The sequence below is a fragment of the Telmatherina bonti genome (assembly GCF_933228915.1).
Source record: "Telmatherina bonti genome assembly, chromosome: 8".
NCBI lineage: Eukaryota > Metazoa > Chordata > Actinopteri > Atheriniformes > Telmatherinidae > Telmatherina > Telmatherina bonti.
This window is the reverse complement of record NC_136626.1, coordinates 20,057,593-20,079,704: the sequence shown is the minus strand read 5'-3', so window position 1 is coordinate 20,079,704 and position 22,112 is coordinate 20,057,593. Positions and strand designations below refer to the sequence as shown.

The window sequence follows — 22,112 nt, the reverse complement described above, 5'->3', positions numbered from 1 at the left end:
ATGAAATATATATATATATATATATATATATATATATATATATATATATATATATATATATATATATATATATATTTCCTTCTGTTTAATTCAATACCTTTGCAGATATCCACATTCCACTTGAACTAAGCTGCACATTTCTGTCTTTCTTGCTTTTTTGTGTGCTAGAAATTGATTTGTAAATTATTAAAATGAATGTAGCAAACCAACACATATCTCTGCAGTTCATTTCTTTTATGTGAAAAATCAATGTTCTTGTTTAATGCAGTCTTTTTAACAACCTGCTCGGAGCAACCCACAGTAAGTTGTCAATCAACAGAACCCAGTGGCGACTGGATAGGCCAATATCCCCATCTACTGGTTTGAATGAGAAAATGCTCCTCCAGATTAATACGTTTCATCCACAAACTCATAACCTTTTCAGTTCATCATTCTTATTTGAATGTAACAAAATAAATAAAAGTAATTGTAAATTTAATGGGAGCTTTTGAGTGGTTTCTAAACAGTTTGGATGATTCTGAACTCCACGTTAAAATCCATTTGAGAATTATACCTAACTTCTTTTTAATTACCTGATATATTTAATCTTTTCCCATCTACTGAAAATATGTTGATATCCCAATATTATGATTTCCTAAATTTAAAATAGTATAACAAAAAAACTGATGAAAGAATTATTCATTTTTAATTGGAGCCCAAATCGGCGAAATATCTGGCAGAAGCATCTCAAATATTTTTAATAATTGGAGAAAAATGTAGCTTGATCTTTTTTAATTGTGACAACAAACAGATTTGTGTTATTAAATTTACTATAATAAATAATCATTTAGTAAATCCTGTAAATACAAATACATGAAATTGTTTGGCCCTACACTCCTGTTGAGACTGAAAATAATGAGCTTGGTGAGTGTTTGTTTTCTTGTTGTGCAATGATGTGTGCAATGATGTGTATGCATATCTGAAGAAGAAACTGTTTGAATGAAAAAAAAAAAAAAACACACACAAACCAGGAGGGGAAAACATTTATAATGAGACAAAAACTTTTTCTGCTTTGTTCCAAGGTTTCCTATTTTAGTTCACATTGTGGAAATGTAATTTTCACTTTCACTTTATTATGTTTCCTTAAGTAAATCCAGATAAGATTGAACAGAGTGTCCAGAGTATCGAGGTTAGTTAGTTAGTTAGTTTATTTCGAACAAATGAAAGAAAATAAGGAAAGAAAATATACGTACATACCTTTACATACATATGTACATACACATACTAATATACATACATACTAATTAACAAAATAATAAGAATCACAAATATTAATATTAATAACAATAATGATGATAATTTCTCATCAATTTATAATTGAATAAATTTGTGAGATAAAAGGAGTTTAAAAAAAGAAGTGGGAAGAAGTGTACACTTATTTGGTATTCCCACCCCTTTCTACTCATCTAGTTTTCCATTCTGTCGCTGCTCGTCACAACATACTTATTCAATTTACTGTCTATATTTACATTCACATGTGTACACTTACACACACATTTCCATATCCCTCCATTCATATAAACACATCCACACAGATATACTACATACATACATATCTACAAAATATTACATAAATATCCATCTGCTTTTAATATTCCTGATATCTTTTTTTTTTTTTTTTATCCCTCTTCCATGTACTTTTTCAAAATGAAATTTTTGTACCTCTTTTTAAATATATATTTATGTTTATGCTTTGGTTTAACTCTTCATCCAGCTTGTTCTACAAAGTCACTCCACAGCTTGATATGCACATACTTGTCATTGTTGTTCTTACTTTTTGCTTCCTAAATTGTAACTTTCCCCTTAAATTATAATTTCCTTTCTGTGAACATTCTCTGAATATTTTTGGGGAGTAAATTATTTCTTGCTTTGTACATTATTTGAGCTCTTTTAAAATTAATCAAGTCTATGAACTTTAATGCATGTGAACTTATAAAATGTGGGTTTGTGTGTATGGGAATACACACAAGGACAATTTGGACAAGTCACAGATGGAGACAAAATAAGGACATGTCCATAGTTTTCACTAATTGAATAGGCTGAGATAAAGTTTCAAATTACTATTTAAATGTGTCCAAATTGTCCTTGCCCAGTGCAGTGACAAAAGTAAGATGTTGGTGCCCTCTGCTGGCTGATGCTAAAGTGGGAGCAGAATGCCTGAGAATGAAAGGTTCATAAGCTGATAGAATCCCCTACGTGTGATTACGCAAAAGATCCTTGTGCTATCTGAAAATAATCCTCATATACTGCAATAAAAATTTAGGATGATTACTTCATACTTGATGTCATCACCCTTCAAAGTCCACGTTTAAATGGATTGCCCATGGAGCTCTTTAAGCCAGGGCTGATTTTATAAAGGAGCACAAAACGCAGGGATTCACCACAGGGTTGCATCCGAATGAAAAGTTCTGCAATGCTAGCAGAGTGTGTGTTGTGGAAACGGCTGAAGATAAAGATTTTCAGTGACACATAAAGGTTTAACAGACAGCCTGGTTTCAGTGACGAATGAGTTTTGAATCCCACTTGAGTTAACGACCCTCTGTCCCACATTAGTAATACAGATCATGTTTACTTCATCTGGACAGTGACTACAAATCATGTTGAATTGATATTTGTCAAATACTGATGTTACATAAAATGTAAATAATAATAATAATAATAATAATAATGCGTTATTATAAGTACTGCAAACACCTCCTTAGCCTAACGCAGGCCTGCTCTTCTTATTGTTATAAGTTATATGTATTAACAACAACAAATAATGAAAAAAACAGGACAAACCAAAAACCTGAGTCAAAATAACCAGTACAACCTTTTTACAGATCATTACAAAAGATTTCATCCATATTGTAATTCCACTGAGTGTTTTCTGACATTTATGCTTTCAAAATTTTGAGCTTTGCGAGTCCATATAGTAATTATGCATCATTTTTTGTGTGATAGTTTGAAAAGGCTTCCTGTGTTTGTGTATTTGTTTGTTTTTTGTGAAGATATCTTTCTTTCTCTGCCCAATGTACAGATAAATCAACTCATCAGGTAATTTGTTTAGCCATTACAGTTTTTAAAGCAACTGAAATGTGTTACTTATTGCAAAAGCAGATTTTGCTGTTGTTTTTATTTTGTTTTTCAAATCTATTGTTTTCTACTCTGATTCTAATCACTGTTTTGTTTTTCAAATCTATTGTTTTCTACTCTGATTCTAATCACTGTTTTGTTTTTCAAATCTATTGTTTTCTACTCTGAATCTAATCACTGTTTTGTTTTTAAAAACTTAATTGTTGCATTTTTGTGATTTCTAATTGAATTTCTTTTTTTTAGTGTGTCTTTTTTGGTTGAAAAGAGAAAATGAAGTTTGGTTTGGATTTTGTTGCTTTGTTGTGGTTTACATGGAAGAGCCAGGAGCAGAAAGATGCTGTGTTTTCTGTTTCATTTTGTTTATTTGCTTTCTTTATTTCTGTATTTTAAAATTGTTGCTGGTTTCTATAATCTGTTGTAATTTTGTTGTGGTCTACTCCTCAGTTTCTTTTTGTGTCTGTTTCTGAGATGCACGTGTCGTTATTTTTGTTGTGTTGTGGCTGTTTTTTTTTTTTTTTGCTCCTTTTGTCACTTTTTATCCTTATTTTTTTTAAAAATTGTACTAATTTCTTAAGTTGTACATTTTTACAGAGGTTTCAAGCACAGTGGCTGCTACGACGATTACCTTTCACCTGTCCTATGTCACTCTGACAATGTCACAGGTCAGCATGACTTTAACTCAGATAGCATGTGTTTACTTAAACAAAGGCAGTTGTCCAATTTTGATATCTGCCTTGCTTTCAAGGCTAAATGTGAAATGAAATCATGTGCTTATATAAGGACAAGTCTGAAAGAGCGACCACTCCTGTCTCACAATGCGGGGTCTCCTCTTGTGCTGCCTTGCGGCCCTGGCCAGTAAGTTTTATCCGTTTTTCACAGTTTAACCAATTTAATACGATCATTTTAATGGTCCATATCAATTCTATGAGAGAATCTTTACTTCCAATGGTCATGATTTCAGGTCCATCTCTTAGTATCTTGCAAAAAACTTAATTTTAACTTCAACAAGCTGGTCCTGTGATTATTGTATATTTTCAGATCATGCATAAACAATATTAAAATGTCCAGATATTTTCTTTTTAGACATGTTCTGATGTCACTTTGTTTGTTTTTAATATTCTAGCATGTCAAAGTCTACGATATGGTAAGTTTTGATCATGAAATCACAAAGGTAAAGTGACAACAGTATTTTTAATAAATCCTGCGATGACGTTTAAGCCTGAAAACATTTTTCAGATATTACCCTGAATCCAAAGAAAACCTATGAGTACAAATATGAAGGAAAGGTGAACTTCGGACTTGACTTGCCAAACCTTGCAGAGTCTGGTGTAAAAATAACATGCAAGGCAAAGATCAGTGGTGTGTCTGAACGGATGTTCCTCCTTCAGGTGAGTAGAAAAAATCCTGCTAATGTTAGAAATCCTCAGAGTGGAGCAGGTGGAACAGTGAAGACTGATTTGATAATTCAACAAAAGACACTAAAGAAACAATTTGTGATTAATACCTATTATTATGTAATTTAATATTACATAATACTTGCTTCTTTTCATTGTGTTGCTTCTGTGATGAGAGGGATTCTCTCTGTTGGCGATTCCTGCAATATATAATGCTCTCTATTTGCAATGCAATTTATAGTGCTCTCTATTTCTTAATATACGTACCCTAAAACTTCTCGCAAAAACACCATTTACTCTTTGAACATTAGTCGTTTTCTAGAGTTAAAACTGCTGCACTTCTAGGTCGGGAGGGTAAATCAGAAATAAATGGTTATGTCTGAGGTAATGAAATTAAACTTATAAAGTGTTCTTTTGGTGTGGAGTTTGCATGTTCTCCTTGTGAATGTATGGGTTCTTTTCGGGGATTCCAGCTTCCACCCACTGCCCAAAGACACGCATGTTAGACTGATTGGTCACTGAATTGTCCATTGGAGTGATTATGTATATATATATATATATATATATATATATATATATATATATATATGTATCCCAAAGTAATTTTTGGGCAAGAGGCAGGGTACACCCTGGCTGGATGCCAGTCCACAGTCATTCACAGTCATAATCACTCCAATGGACAATTCAGTGTCCATATATATATATATATATATATATATATATATATATATATATATATATATATATATATATATATGTGTGTGTGTGTGTGTGTGTGTGTGTGTGTGTGTGTGTGTGTGTGTGTGTGTGTGTATCCCAAAGTATATGTGTGTGTGTGTGTGTGTGTATTTTCATACCTTCCTATTGAATAAAAAAAAAGATGTCTCTGACATATGGTCAATTTAAAAAAAAAAAAAAAAGAAATAAAAAAGAATGAAAATTTGTGACATCACTTTTGCATTGTATTAAAATATGTATTAAAACAAACAAACAAGAATGATAAATTCATGTATATTACATCACTTGTAATCTAATATTTTGTTGAACGACCCCTTGAAGTAATCATTGCAATCAGGTGTTTTATGCAACTCTTTATCAGGCTTCTGCGCCTGTTGGTGGATATTGTCACCAACTGCTCATCAGAGAAGTGCCCTCATCTGGAGGATATTTTACTTTCATTACATGTATGAGAATTATTGTTATTATCATTTAAATTCCCTTTGTCATTGCATACCTGAAAATACCACTGACAGACTAAATCCACTTTTAATACAGTTTGTCATGGTCTTGAACAGTTATACAGACTTTTAAGATCATAGACATTTTTAGCTAAAAACTTTGCACATGATCACTTTTATGTGTTTTTTTTTTTTTTTGCTTTTATGTTGCCTTTTGACTATATATAGTGTATATAGAAATATAGGTTGAAAACTCTTTACTTAGCGGATCCAACTATAGTCTATTTCTATTTTTTTTCTTAATTTTTTTTTTTTACCACTTCTTGGTGCTAGTCTGCCCGTAAAACATGCCCTTGTATGTTTTCACATACTCGGCAAGTAAAGCTGATTGTGATTCTCATTGCAAAAAGTATCATTTCGTGAGTTATAAATTCGTTTTTATTGATAATTAAGGATTACAGTTTAGTTATCTTTGTGTATCTTACAGAACTATTTTGCCACTGCTGTTTTAAAAATACTCATTTCAAGCCTGTAAAACAGCACGGGGTACTATTCTGCATGCCTACATGTGCTGCGCTTCCCAGTTTCATCGTATATGTCTGAACCTCAGTTTCTATGTTGACAATTGCGTATGATGCAATAAGTTTTTTTCTTTTTCGTTACTGGTTCAAAGGTCTCTGATTTGGCTGTCGCTGAGTACAATGGCTTCCCAGGAAAGAATGGCTATGATGCCTCCCCAAAACTCACCAAACGAATTGCTGCTGAGCTCATCAAACCTTTCATGTTTGACTATAACAATGGTCATGTTGAGGACATCCGTGCCTCCACTGAGATCTCCACCACTGTCGTCAACATTGTAAGAGGGCTTCTTAGTTTCTTTCAAGTCACTGTGAAGACTACACAAAACATCTACGAGCTGGAGGAGGTAAATCCCAACACACAGACAAATGATCCTATTCTTCACTGCATCGATAAGAACTCATGATATGAGACTTTTGTCTATAGATCGGAATCCACGGCAAGTGTCAGAGTCACTATGTTACTGAAGAAAACAAGGAAACAAAGGAGCTGAACATCACTCAGGTGGTGGATGTCATGAACTGCAGGGAGAAGGCAGCGATGTACACAGGAATGGCGACTGCAGTTGTGGAAAAACTCTCTAAAGAGGTTTTTTTTTTCTCACTCTAAATATAGATGCAGTTGATTCTGTGATTATGGATCGTTGAGACAAATTCCCGTTCTGCTTTTGTGTTTTATGTATTTTATTCTAGAGAGGAGACTCTATCATATCAACTGTGAGATATCTTTACTCAGTCAAGCCAACAGCAGAGGGAGGTCTCCTAACCAGAGCTCACGCTCTGGAAAAGCAGCACTTCAGTCCCTTCAATGTGAAAGGTGGCACTTTCAAGATGCAAGCAATGTAAGAGCAAGAAGATGCATGCTCATTTTGTCAATCCACAACACAGATCATGTGCATTAAATAACTTCTACTGCAGGAAAGAATTGGCTCTGCTTGGTGTGAACGACACAACTAGAGCCACAACTTATGGACCAATGGAGAGCAAGGGCAACATTGTTTATAAGTTTGCTGATGAAGACACCAAAATACCCATCATGATGCAAAATCTGGAAAACCCAATGCAAAAGGTAAAAATGACCAAATAATTTTTGTGCACTAGAGAAGGATTTAATCATGTGACATGTAACATTTTGTATCTTACTATCGTTCCACAGGCTATGGATTTGATCAAGCGTTTGGCCGAAGCTAATAATTACTCCGTTGACAGTATAACAACTGAGGATGCAATGAAGGCATATCAACTTATGCGAGTGATTCCTTACGAAGGACTCGAGACTATGTGGAAGCAGTTTGCAGAAAACAAAGGATACAGGTAAACATGAAAAAAATATTTAGTTTCTTACATAAGAAACTGAATTATCGCATTTGCCTATCCAAAAAATAAACTTTGTACATCATCATATTTTGATGAGACATCACTCATCTTCACATTTATTTGTAGAACAGTTTAAATTATGTTTCAATACAAAAAAATGGTATGGGACCTTTTTTTACGCATGCCCACTGAATCATAGCTTGTACCTGTTTCTCTGGATCTTTAACATGCAGGTTAAGTACCTTTCTAATGCATGGATGTTTCAATTTTTTTTTTTTCCTGATCAGGCACTAAATTAAGTTATTATTATTATTATTATTATTATTATTATTATTATTATTATTATTATTATTATTATTATTATTACTAACACTCCTTTTTCCAAATAACATATTCTAATAACTGTGCCTCGTTATTCAGCTTAACCTTGAAGTTGGGATATTCTTGAAATAGGAAGGCCTAAAATATTGACACAAAATTTAACTGTTCCGTGCTCAGAGTGAAATTATTGGTGGTATTGACGTTGATGAATTCGGCTGTTCATTACATTGCGTTATTCTTAAATGAATTGAATGAATTTGAACGGAAGCGTCCGGTCTTCACACTGAATCAGCTGCTGCTGATATCTGCACAAACCGTTTCTCAGTTCAGGTGTGTTGCTCCTCTCTCTTCTCAGAGAAATCAGACAGCAGCTGCTTCTCCCACTTTTCCTCATTTCTCCCTTTTCTTTTTTGGAAGCTAATTTTTCCTTTACTTGTTAAAAGCCATGACTTTTCCCCTCCTCCTGTGGCAATCTGAACACACTATATGGAGGCTAAAGACAGACTATTTAACCCATTTCAGTCGAGTCTGGCAGGTCTGTGAACCCATGCACACAGTACAGTGACCATAGTTCTATGTTTCAGTATTGTTTTTAGGAAGTAATAACACATATGTGTATATTAATAAAAACAAGGCACATTTTGATTTCCACTTATTAAATCTTGAGTTTATATATCATTTAGGAACTTAAAGTAAATTTACTTTCACAAACTATTATTTTCCCACCAAGTATGTTAGAAGCAGTAGGAAGTTTAAAATGTTTTTTTTTCTTACACAGTCCACAGCACCATGGTTTCAGGCAGACTTTGATAATAACTAAATTATCATTGCATGCAAGAGTCTGATTTCATTTTTGTGTCTTTATATTCTGCAAGAGAAAATTTCCTACCAATGTTTTCATATTCACAAAAGAACAGGAAAAAGCTGGCCTTGGGAGATCTGATAGACGCTGATCTTCTTCAACTAGTTCAGACTCTGAAAAGCCTGTTTCACTTGATTAAAAACAAAATGTAGTCTGGAACTGACAAACAATTCGTTATCATGTGAGACATGACAGTGGGGAGGCAACAGCAAGGAAGCACATCTCATTAGTCACACAAATCCCTTTAGTGCAATTTAATGTTTTCTTCATCATCTTTCTGTTTTAATTCTAAATATAATTATCTGAAATATTTTCTAGCTAATTAAAGATCTTGTTTTGTCTGTTACTTTTTAGGCGCTGGTTTTTGGACATGATTATTGAAGTTGGCGATGCCAGAGTCCTTAAATTCCTGGAAAACAGGTTTAAGGTTGGGGATTTGTCTCCATCTGAAGCTTGGCAAACCTTTTTGATGGCCCTGCAACACCTTCGAGCAAGTCCTGAGCTGGTTGAGATGGCTAAAGTGAGTTAATAGTGAAAAAAGAGAAATAATTCATTTGCTATAGGAAGAAAAAAAGAACTTATTTTGTATTTCATCTCAAAACTTCTCTGTCTTTTGCAGGTGTTCCTGGGGATGCCATTCAGTAAATCTGACATCTACGTGTGGCAGACTGTGGCACTGGCCTATGGTACTCTGGTGTACAAGCACTGTACATATTATACACCTTGTCCAGTGGCTGCAGTTCAGGTAACGAGAACACAAAAAAGTTTCCTTTTGTACTTAAAAGCTAGTCTACAGAAAATAACACCAGCGCATATCTTCATTTGATATATTATGATAGCATAAAAGTAAGGTAGGAGATGTATTTTAGGAGCATTATTTATGATATACTGCTTAAAATCCCTTTCACACCCTGATTACAACCAATGTATTAAATATTCTTACACAAAGTCTGAAGAAATGGGCTTGGACTTTTGAAATGTGTATCTTCAAACTGTAGCTTTTTCCAGGATCTCCTACCCTACCTTTAATTAGGATCCAGAAAAACAATCAGTTTTCCAGTTGCAAAAGGTAATTGATCACGTATGTATGTTGTTTAACTTTGCATCAGCCACTTCTGGACATGGCCACAGAAGCTCTGAGGAGCGGCAACAAAGACAACATGGTCCTGTTTCTGAAAGCTCTGGGGAATGCAGGTCATCCAAGCAGCATTAAAACCATCATGCGTTTCCTCCCTGGAATAGCCGCCACCCCTGTGGATCTGCCTCTCCGTGTGCAGAGTGCTGCTGTGCAGGCTATGAGACTAATCGCCGCCAGAGACCCTCACAGTGTAAGATGGCATGCAGAAGGTTCAATAGATGCAGCTGTAACAACTCCATCAGGGTTTCTGTGAAAATCCAACTCTGTTTTTTTTTGCAAAGTTTAGACTAAAAATGCAGCTGTTGGAAGCACTGCATCGTAATCTTGATATTCATTTACTTAAAAAAAAAAAAAGAACAAAGATGAAAATATTTATACTTATAGATGTGTGACCTCTAGCCCTCATTTTCATTATAATATCTGTGCTTTCAGGTGCAAGACATCACCATTCGCCTGTTCGTGCAGAGAGACCTTCCCGCAGAGATACGTATGCTGGCCTTTATGATCCTGTTTGACACTAAGCCATCAATGGCAGTTGTGTCCACAGTGACAGCACATCTGCTGGAAGAAAAAGACCTGAATGTTGCGAGCTTCGCATACTCATACTTGGAAAGTTTTGCCCGATCCAGAACTCCAGACAATCACTTCCTGTGAGTACAACGGCGAAGAACTGCTGTATTTATGTATGAATGCTACATTATGACTAAATTTTTTGTGGCCTTTTCAATAGCTCAACTGCCTCTAGCGTAGCTGTGAAAATCCTCGCACCCAAATTTGGACGTCTCAGTTACCGCTACAGCAAAGCAATGCACATGGACTGGTTTCATGGTATGTTGGAATTCTGCAGCCACAGAGATTTTCATTCAAAAAGATTTGATATAACATTGCGGCAATATTTCTTTTTCCCCAACACAGATGATTTCCTAGCCGGCACAAGCTCAGAATTCTTCATGCTAAGAAGTGCAGCTAACATGTTACCCACTGAAATCATGTCGAAAGGAAAATTCCATTTCATTGGGAGGATTGTACAGCTATTGGAGGTAGAGTTTCACTTGTTACCATTAATACATGCATTTAAATTAGAAATGTTCTCCTAATCACAAACAGTAATCTTCATCCTTCCCTTATTTAAAGTTGGGTGTCCGTGCAGAAGGAATCAAGGAGTTGTTTAACGCTAGTGCCTCTGGATTTAAAGGAAATGTTAGCTTCAGTGACCTTCAGAGCATTTTCTCTGTGGTGAGTACTCTAGCAAACACTTCATGGCCATGTTGGCTAATGTGATACACTGAATAACCAATGTTTTGTTTTTGTTTTTTTTTGTTTTGTTTTGTTTAATTTCAGCTACAAAACTCGGATGTTCTGCCAAACGATAAGCCAGTCTTTTCAGCTTATTCCCGTGCCTCTGGGCAAGAGTGGTACTTCACTGATATCAGCAAAGAGATGTTTCAGAATATCCTTAAGGTAATAGAGAAAGTCTAACACTTACATTAGAAAACCCCCATTGCTAACTCTGATTTGTTTAAGACACAGAGGTCATTAAAATCTTGTAATGTTGATGTTACCTGCAGGCCTTCAGTCCTTCCGCAGGTAAAGGATCTCCTCTGTGGGCTGCAATGGAAGAGTTAAAGAGAGGAACTTCATGGCGATACACACGGCCATTTTTGGTCATTGAGGCTCGTTATTTCCAAGCTACCACTCTGGGTCTTCCAGTAGAAATCAGCAAATATTACAACTCCATCACAGCACTCACTGTTAATGGTGAGGAGTCTAACATTGCTGCAGATGACACTCCCACATCAACTCACTTCTAATAAGGTTTGCATGAAAATAAACTGATGTCATCTTTTTGTGTAGCTAAAGCTGGAGCAAATCTATTGCCGACCGAGCGTCTGGAACAGCTCCTGACATCTCAAATTTCTATGGATACAGATGGCTTCGCTGGGTAATTATATTCATATTTACATGGAAAAAAAACCATGATGTTGAAATATTTTATTTAGTTTATAATAGAGTTGTAAACACTGAGTTAGAATTGTCTATATTCTATTTAAATATGACTTAAGTATCAGAGTTTCTTTCAAGTCCTTTGAGATATTAAAGTCAGCCCAACTGAACTTTTAGCATATAACATTTAGGGCTTAATTGTTTAATTTTGAAACCTCGAGTGTTGCCATTCATGTTCTTATTGTTCAGAGTGACTGGTTGCCTCATAGTGAGAGAGGCTTTTATTTAAACTTCACCCTGGGTTCAATTGGGGCCTGACAGGCTAGAACTAATAGTGCTTTTTATTTTTGTTAAAAAAGATACTTTTTACAACCTAGTTACAACCTAGAGATAGTCAGACATTTTCATTTTATATGCTTAGATAGACTTTCAAAAACAATCGCAGAGTTGAACAAAAATCAGTGACTTAAAGAATAAATGATTATATTGAAAAAACTCCATTCACATCATCAATGAAAATTAGTTTGCAGATTCAAAAGATCTCGTTGTAGTTTCAGTTCCATGCTTGTGCTGTTTATTTGTAACATCACATTTTCATTTCCATTTGTAACACAATTTAGGTGTGAACGCCACACGTTTTCATGTCACTTAAAAGCATCTTTTCTTTCAGTAATTTTTTTTAATGCTTGATTCAGAAGGGTCAATTAAACAATTAAAGATATTTGTTTGAAGTTTTTTTTTTTTTTTTTTAATAACTTCTTTTTTTAGTGTCACAAAGGATTTCTGGGTTTTCTACGGAATCAACACGGAGCTGTTCCAAAGTGGCTCTCAGTTAAAGAACAAAGTCACTGTTGCTGTCCCGTGGAAGTTTTCCACTAAAATCAATGTTGCAGAAAAGCGATTTGAACTGGACTTCCCTCCTTGCAAAGAAGAGATTGAGCTCATTTCGCAGAGGTATATCTACTAGTATTATAATCCATAATAATGAATATCAAAAGAGACTCAGGCTTCAGAATCTATTAATTTTTCTTGCACTTTGCTGGAAAATTCTTTTTCAATTTTGAAATGTCCTCTAACATCTAGGAAGTTCAAAATTTCTAAATGAATTGGTGATTTTCATTCGGTTAGTCACACTCTTAACAATGCAGGCATTATGTCAGGTAAAAAATATTCATCTCTTCCTCCCTACAAACAGATCTAATGTGTATGCAGTCTCCAGGAACATTGAGGATCCAGATTCACCAAAGGTTACACCAATAATGGCCATGTCTGAGGTGAAACCTGAGCCACTGCAGGTACTGTCACCGCTATGAGAGCTCTGCAAATTTCTCTGTAAGGAAGCAGTGACATGATTGTGATTATTCTCCTAAAACAGATTCTGGGACCAAGCACCTGGCATCCAACCTCTAGAATGTGTGCAGAGAGTAATATCTATGGACTGGGCCTGTGTGTGGAGTATGAGCTGAAGAGACAGTACTATAGCGAGGAATATCCTCTGTACTATTTCCTCGGATACACCCACATGGGACTTAAAATCATTCCAGGTGATTAAGTTTACAATCACAACCATAGACTAGGATATGGAAAACCAATGAAATCTGAATAATTTAGGCAGAAAACTCAGTTTTCCCAGTTAAATTTAGATAAAGTGCACATTTATTGTGAATATAAATATACAGAATAATAATTTGTATATGAAAATGCAATATTATTTCAAATTAAAAAAAGAAAAAAAACAGGTATTGTGGTGTGACAGAAAAAAAAACTACACAAAGAGACAGAAATAATAATTGCACATTTATTTAAATGTTACTACACAGTCATGTTGTACAGTCTGAGGGAAGGAGGAAGGACCAGCAATATCCCTGCTTTTAAATTCTAGTTGTCAGGACTATCATGGTGTTATGCATGGAGTTAGAGACAGTAAAGAGGTTAGCTTGGCTAGCATCCCACTACCTCCACTGGGTCAAGGGGGCAACAGGGCAGAGTTGGTCCAAAGAGTTTTGTAATACTCTCTCTTTTAAGGTGTCTTGTGTTAATGCAGAAATCTACCAGCAGCCCTTTGTTCTTCCCTGTGGGGGTCTTTAGAAGGTTTTGCTGGAAACTGTACAGTCAGATCTTTGTACTAGTTGATTATTCCAGCAGTTATAAAAAGAAACGATCAGACCATTTTATAGACCTGTTCTTTATTTTTTTGTTTTAAAACATTGTTTATTATATTTTTCTGTGTACTCAAGTTTAATTTTGCTGTTAATCTAGATCGAAACACGAGATTGCCCATGCCTTTAACCATTCACAAACGAATGGAGAAGTACAAACTCTCTGTTGCTGTTCCACTAGCCGTGTCGTTTTTCTCTACCTGTGTCAGCATCTGTCACTGACTTTCTTAGCTATCATTGATAATGTATTGTCTGCATTTTATTAGCCCAGGCAACCAAAGCTGTTGACAAAATCCACTTTGAGGTTAATGCTGGCCCCAGCAGACACCCAACGAGCGTGCGCCAACTGCTTGAAACTCTAAAGAGGCTTTCCAAGGTATTTAGCTATTCATGCAACGTTATTACTGCAAAGCCTGTGCTGGTGTTTGAGTCAATCAAATTTTCCTGTTCCTAAATTGTGTTTACAGGAAGCAACCCAGCGAGTAACTCTGTCCTCCGATTCGGCCTCAAGTGTCAGAAGATCTCATCCCGGCCACCATGACATTTTAGTGGGAGTAAGCAGAAGAAGCAACACAGCTTTAGACCCAAACGTGTTTTAGTTCATGAGTTTGCTTTGAGTGAACTTTTTAAATGGTCTTGGTTGAGCTATGTTTCCATGATCCCACCAAAACTAAGTGGTCTGTGTCAAGACTGCATCGTTATTAGTGAATAAAACCCCATATAGAGTAGCATTCCTTCAGAATTCAGGCTAAATTTATTTAGCAGTGTTGTGAGTCAATTCGTGCAGTCAGCAGCCTGACTACCTCATCCATGCACTAAATTTCCCTCACAGTCACACTGATGCACACTCACTGGGGGATTATTATTGCTTCACACTTGACATAAGGTGATCAATACTCTGCAAATATCTTAGGGTAACAGCCTTATTTCTGTCTCATTTCTTAGGGCATGAATTCAACACCAGAAGCTGTCTTCAATTTCAAAGCGTTTGCCATGAGTGGAAACCAGAAGCCGGAGGGTTATGATGCAGCAGTATACTATACTCCTGAGGCATGGGCTCACAATGCCCAACTAATTGTGTCCCAAGTTGGCGCAAACACCAACTGGAAGATGTGTGTTGACTCCAGTGTGAATGTTAGCGCAGAGGCAAAGGTAGATGTAAAAACACACACACACACACACAAGAAAGCCTATTTTTTTCTTCAAGTAATTTTAAGAGACTGGCGACCTGTCGAGGGTGTACCTCCACGAGAAGCTGCGGAGATGGACTCAGTCACATACTAGAAGCAGACTTTCCTTGTAGGTTGGAAAATCTTGAGACTTCTGTCCAGATAAACTCAACAATTAGGATTAGAAAATCTTTACAGAGATATTTTTAACCCTTTAAAACCTGTGGTCCTTTGATGGGAGACAGCAAGAAAAATGCCAAAACTAGTCCATTTCGGAGACCTCGCCTGAACTATCCTAAACTCCACTAAAACCTCCCTGGTTTAGCTTTGCTACACACAGATGGATTTTCAGTGATGATATTCACATGTTTTACAGTAATTTGATAATAGCTAAAAGCTACTGCTGCAGCACTCCAAAGGGATATTTATATTAATCCTAAATGTGTGTTTGTTTGTTTGTTTGTTTGTTTTTTTGGTATTTTGTTGTGTCAAGTAACCTCTAAAACTTCATTCACCTTTGCTATGTGCCTTCTTGATTTCCATGGGTAACTCATGCTAATATTTACACATCTTAACGACTCTCCCAGGTTTTCCTTTCACTATAAATTCAAAAATATTCAAGAGACCTTGTGATTGCAAAGACTATTTTTTAACAACTTGTTGAAAAAGATATGTTGTATTATTTCATTATGGGTATGCAACATACATTTAGAGGCCTAAAAGAAGCTGTAGAAATAACTGCACAACATGAATTGTTGCAGCTCAGTCATGACTAGAACTGAACAGTGATTCTAACTTTGTTAAATTTAAGATTCTATTTTGTGAAATTATCTCAAATTATATATAAAAACAACAGCATAAGACTTCACTGGGTAATAAAAACTATTATTCAGTATGTTTATAAGTGTCAATTTTATGTTTATTGATATAAAACTTTAAAGTACAGACTGATGTTTCTGTCAGCTACAGAGTTTGATTGCAACACTGATCTCCTGTGTTTGTTCTAGGCACATGTTAGGTGGGGAGCTGAGTGTCAGTCCTATGAAATGACAATGAAAGCTGCTGCTACATATCTTCCTGGTTCTAAGCCAGCACTAAAGGCCAAAGTACACTGGACCAGGATCCCAGAATACATGGTGAAGATGGGCTCAAGGTGAGTCACATGTTCAGTTAGCAGGCAGAAATAAAACATGTCAGCTGGAATAAGAGGAATGAGCTCAAACGGTACAAACAAATACATTTTGTGTGTTTACCACAACGGCTGGTTTATTTCTGTTAAAGCTGATTTTATGTTTTCCAGAATTGAAAGGTACATTCCTGGCATGGCGTTTCTTCTCGGCTTCTACCAGGAAAACGACAGCAATGCCAAGCAGGAGGTGTCTGCATCAGTGGTTGCTGCCTCAACAGACAGCATTGATGTGAAAATTAAATTCCCAGAGGTATTAGACAGAAAGCTTTTGTTGTTGTTGTTGAACCTTTACATTCTTTCACTGCATATAGTTTAAACATTGACATGGATCTCTCTCTTTCTCTTTGTGTTTTCTAAAGTATTCGGTGTACCGCCAGGCCATGCCATTCCCAGTGCCATCTACAGGTTTTCAGGAGCTCCCACAAAACATCACAGCACAGGAATAGATGGATTTGGACCAGCTTATGTACGTAATCTACAGCTATTGGATTAGGCTTGACTGAATGTTCCCATCACTGCCAGTGGCTTTCTGATGTAGTGGTGTTTGTATATTTGCCTTTGTATGTATGTATGCATGTGTCTTGTCGGAAGTCAACTGTTTTGACAGATTTCCAAGAAAGACAGATCAGCAAACAACAAGACAAAGAGCTGTGCCAGCTTCGCTTTCTTCATGAAATATGTTTTGTGTTGCAGAAAGATGACGAAGCCCATATGGGAGCCAGACGCCTCATGTGTCATCACTGAAACATCAACTACGATCTCGCCACTGTGATGAAAGTCAGGCTTATAACGCATTTATTTGTAATCTGTCTGGTGTTTCCTCTTTTGGAGTGACTCATAAAGGTCTGGATTTTGCTCATTTGTGCATGTTAATATCTGAACACTGTCTCTGAAGAAATGCTGTTCATGCTGAGTAAGAGTATCTTGACAAACATGATTTTGTTTTTTGTTTGCAAAACTCAAGCAATTAAAATTCAATGCAAAATATTTCTTCCGTTTTCTTTTTCATTCATTCATTTGCCATCATCCCTTGATCATAGGAGTTGCAGCTGCAGCTTATCCTCACATTCTTGATGAAATAAAAAGTACGGTGTGATCATGTCCATGAAATCTGCTGTTCACCAGCTGAGTTACAATCTGCTACTTACCACACAAACTCAAAGTTAGACAATGATCAGGAGGGCTGATGAAATCCCAAGAAATCCCACAGATGTATGGTCGTGTAATCTCAAATGTTAACTTGAGTGAAATGAACAGCATCAGGCCTGTCTGGAGCTAACTTTGTAGTACTTTAACTAAATTTACATCATACAATATTCATATTATTCCACTTGTAGTAGCTACAGGATGAAGAGGAAACTACATAAAACACAATCTAAACAGCTGGCAGAACTGTTGCAAATTAGTGACCTTCATTAGAAGCTCTAAACTAAATATTTCATGTTATTGATCACAAAACTGTTGTGGGTGAGTCTTGGATATCTAAACTTTTTCATACACACAAATTTGGATGTTTCCTGCTGACAAAAAAAGACCGATTTGCAGGGTCTGTGTGACCTGCTCTGTTTGTTTGGTCAACTGACCCAACAGAGCTGTTTGCAGATACGAGTACACAATGACACCACAAATGCCCTGTAAGTCCAGCTCTCATTGGGTGATCTGTGGGAAGACAGAACCAAAAAGCTGCAGCTTTAGATAAACTTTTTTTTTAATCTTTTCTGAATGTCTGACAGTCATATCTTATGAATAGACATGATGAAATGAACATTAATTGATGCTTTTGAAACAGGTTCATTAGTAACAAACAGGATATGCCACCTGCCAAAAACAATGATCGCCTCCTAACCAGAGAAAGGTTGTTCTAACAACCTCCAGCTCCTGCCTACACTCATTTTGCCAGATGGCGTGGAATTGAAAGGAAAGAACATTGCCATCAAAGGCTGAACAGGATGAGCCTAATTATAACAGCAGCATTATGTTCCATTTTCATCTCTAATATCCCAAAGGCTTGCGAAATGACAGGCAAATCTGTCGTGATCCACATCACCTTATTTCTGAGTAAAGATCAGAGCAGCCTGACCTTGTTTTGACATGACTTCAGCGGGGAGACACCAGTCTGGTCGACAGCATTATAGATGGACTGATGTGGTCATTTACCACATCAGTAAACATTTCTTTTTACTGCCGTTCACTCTGTTATCATGACTTGCCTCATTAGGCTGACCAGCCCGGCCGATGTAACTGATAGTAAAACGGTGGCAATGGACACTTTTCCCCTCTGCTCCTTGCACATAATAAAATATTTCTGAAAGCATGAAACTGATCACCGTTTTTATAAGAACATCAGAGCGAAACCTTTTTTAACAGAAAATGATTGAGATAAACTTTAAGCAGATAGTAAATGTTGTGCAAAGTATTAAAAAAGTAGCTCAAAGAACAGTTTGAAAAGACTTTGTAGAGTTTTTAAAGACAAACAAGCTGTCAATTGTGTAACGTAGAGTAGTAACACACCTCACTTGTGCATGTTTGTGTTTTAGAATATGTAAGCACTAGAGGACAGTGTTTACCAAATCTTACAGCATTGCTGGCACGGTGATGAAAGCCTGGATGCTTCAGTATTTGCTCAGTTCACAGAAAGGGCTACGCAGTGGATGTTGACATTTTCTGGATAGATAAATATGTGACTTGGCACATTCAAAGTGTGGCTGCAACTCTGGGTTGCAGACAGAGAGGACACAGTTTGGCCTCATGTAACTATAAAAGTAAAATAACCCTTGTACTTACTCTTCACATACTACAATAGCAACACCTCTCTGTGAAGCACATGTGGTGAAGTATGAAACAAATTTGTGTAGTAATAAGCCGAGGGTGCGTCTTTGGATGTTCATGTTTTTTGTTCTCACCTATACTTGAGGTAGCAAAAACCAGCAAGGAGGCTCTCATTTCTGTTCCGGTAAAGACAGATGTAATTCTTCTACTTTGTGAAAAAGGCTTGTTCAATCTCAAGAGAGAGAAACCATCAGTGAACGATGGATCAGGCAATTTGAAGGAGCAATAAACCCGATTGCTTTTACAGCACTACACAAACAAAGGTACACAAAAACAAGGGTTTGCATGTAAAGAAAATGAAAGGAAGTCCAGATGGGTTATGTAACGGATATTATCGAGACTGCACACCTCGTCACAAGCACATCATGACACCTGCTAGACGTCGCCTCAGCTCATGTTCTCTCGCTTTCACTGTCTCACTCTTCAAGCCAGTTTGTTGCCATCTTCTCTGGCATCTTTAATAAGGAGCGGTGTTTCATTGAAAGACTCAAAATTAAATTATTTTGACTCTGTAATGTTCAAAAACAGAGTATAGCGAAGTCTTTATGAGAAAAAAAAATCACATCTTTTGTGTTTTTATGTCTGCAAGATGTAGCGCTGTACCACACTTTTTTTATCACTATTATTTTGTGCTTTAGTCTCTTTGGCTAAATGTGAGAACTCATGATAAAGAGCTACATCCTTATTTAAAGTCCTATAACTGCTACTTAGCACATTTAGAGAGATGATACCAGTCTGGAACATAATGAAATATTATACTAAGATATTACCCTGCAGTACTGAGCCAGTAGCCAACATCAGGCTGGAGTGTGCATTTTTGCTCTTCTTTGCAAAGGACCAGCACAAACACAATTTTCAACACAAATGACAGCTTCTCTTAAATCTCTAGCTCATTATTTAAGGGCAATCTAGATGCAGCAAGTGTAATTGTCACTGCCGTTTCGCTGATCACCACAGTTCTATCAGGCAAAAATGGGAAGTTACCTGAAACAATTTATGCATGATTGGCCAGAGTCAGCTAAATGAAAATTTGTTTTGTTATCATGATTGTCTAAATGCTGATGTTTTATTACCTGTGATTGCTTTCCAAAGCAAGGCAAGACATTTAAATACAAAGTAGTCAACTTGTTGTAATGTTTTTATAAAAAGGGATTTAAAGAAGAAGCGCTGATTGCAATCTTTCACAATTAGTTTGAAAATTTATTATATTCATCTTCAGTGATTAGATTTAGGTTAATGATTGAGAAACTGTGGAAAAACACTTCACAAAACTTCACTGTGGTGTTTAGCAACATATGTTGCTCGTGATGTAAAACTAACATATACCAGTTTATAGCGGATTTAAAGATGAAACCAGTAACTACTGGAAACAGTCTAAGTGATCGAGGAGGAATATTCAAAGAAATGAACGAGAAGCTGAACATTGAACTTTAAGACCACGAACAGTAATTTACTATTAAATCAGAGACTTTTGTTCATTTGCAGAATTTAGAAATCCAGAATATTCTCTGTGGCAATCAAGAGGAGTCCTGGATAATTAATGGGAGTTTTCAACCGGACTCTTACACTAAGTCATGATAATGTTTTTGAGCTAAAGGTGATTTGAAGAAAAAGGAGTACCTGTGGTAATACTAAAAAAAAAAAAAACTATAAAGAAACAACACTCTATGTAATATCTTCTTTTTCATAATAGATCCATGAACTATAAACAACACATTGTTTTCCAACAAATATATGCCCTCTTTTAACACAGCAGTGAATAGGACTGTGCTCAGCATTGATGTTTTGTTTTGTTTGTTGTTGACAAGCTGTGTATTATCTGAAAACATTACTTGATATAGAAAAGAGATGCATTTTGAACCATCTGCTTGACTTTGCTGGACTAAAGTAATTGTTATTTGCAGCTCTGGGAAAGGTGTGAAATCTTTTTATATCACATCTTGGCATTCAGTGAACAACTGTATTGTGCAAAAGTCTCCAGTCTTACCCAGAGGCAATGAAACCATAAAAAGTTTTCAGAGAGAGCTTTAACATCAGGGATGTGCTTATCCTTAACTATGCATAATGAGGATCATATAACCGTAAATCCTCTGATAGGCCTGCTTGCAGTGTTGATCCTTATCCTACCTGAATAACCTGACTACAACCTAAACATACAACACCAAGTCATACACACAACCAATTCCTACCAATATTGGGCACATGACAGAAAGAAGCTGTGTGTGATCAGAATAGCTGAGGTCTCTAAAGCCCTCTGTTTATTCTTTTCATTTTCAGAAAGATCTTCTCAAATGCGTAGCTCTACACTGCATGCTACTTGCTGCCTGATATTAAATAAGCGTGAGACATAAACATGGATACAACATAGAACCTTTTTGGGTTTTTTTCTTTCCTTCTGTGTGTAATGAAGCTTTTGGAGCATGTAAAAGGTTTTCAAAGTTACAACGCTCAAAGTCTACACCAGAGGGAGTGATTATCTCTTGAAGAAAACTCTGCTCCTGAAAATGCTTGAAGCATCTCATTTGCAGTTTAAGCTTTTCTGTGATTTATGTGCATTACTACACAAAATATCTGCATAATCCCTCCCTATAGTGACTCTTTCTGTACATGTTATATAAAAGCAAGGTTGCTGTTCTTCTTTTTGAACAATCAGCTGGTCAATCAGGAAGCCCTTCAACAGAGGAACCTTAAAGAGATGGGAGCTGCAGCAATGTACATTATGAGATAGATAATAGGATCTTTTTTTTAACATGCAAACCCATTCAGATAGTCTAAAAATAATTAACATAAACATGTCAATGAGACCAATATAAACTTTTTTTTTTACCAAATAAACACAAAGATGACTATAAATGAAAGCCAATGAGAGAATATCATTAAAACATAATGTTCAGATTGGCTTGTTTGCTAGGAGACTATC

General features: G+C 36.1%; 1 protein-coding gene across 1 annotated transcript; it reads left to right on the top strand.

Moving 5' to 3' along the window:
* Positions 1-3,920: 3,920 nt before the first annotated feature.
* On the top strand, positions 3,921-16,809 carry vtg3 (vitellogenin 3, phosvitinless; the record flags this gene model as incomplete). Its single annotated transcript, XM_079245614.1, has 27 exons — positions 3,921-3,969; positions 4,238-4,258; positions 4,351-4,502; positions 6,360-6,611; positions 6,692-6,853; positions 6,958-7,106; positions 7,183-7,333; positions 7,421-7,578; positions 9,119-9,284; positions 9,384-9,509; positions 9,874-10,092; positions 10,335-10,552; positions 10,633-10,730; positions 10,818-10,942; positions 11,037-11,138; positions 11,244-11,363; positions 11,471-11,660; positions 11,757-11,844; positions 12,615-12,800; positions 13,042-13,141; positions 13,222-13,390; positions 14,272-14,381; positions 14,473-14,559; positions 14,951-15,157; positions 16,182-16,327; positions 16,475-16,613; positions 16,723-16,809. The coding sequence occupies exons 1-27, from the start codon at positions 3,930-3,932 to the stop codon at positions 16,807-16,809; spliced, it is 3,768 nt and encodes a 1,255-aa protein (XP_079101740.1). The 5' UTR covers positions 3,921-3,929.
* Between the last annotated feature and the right edge of the window lie 5,303 nt (positions 16,810-22,112).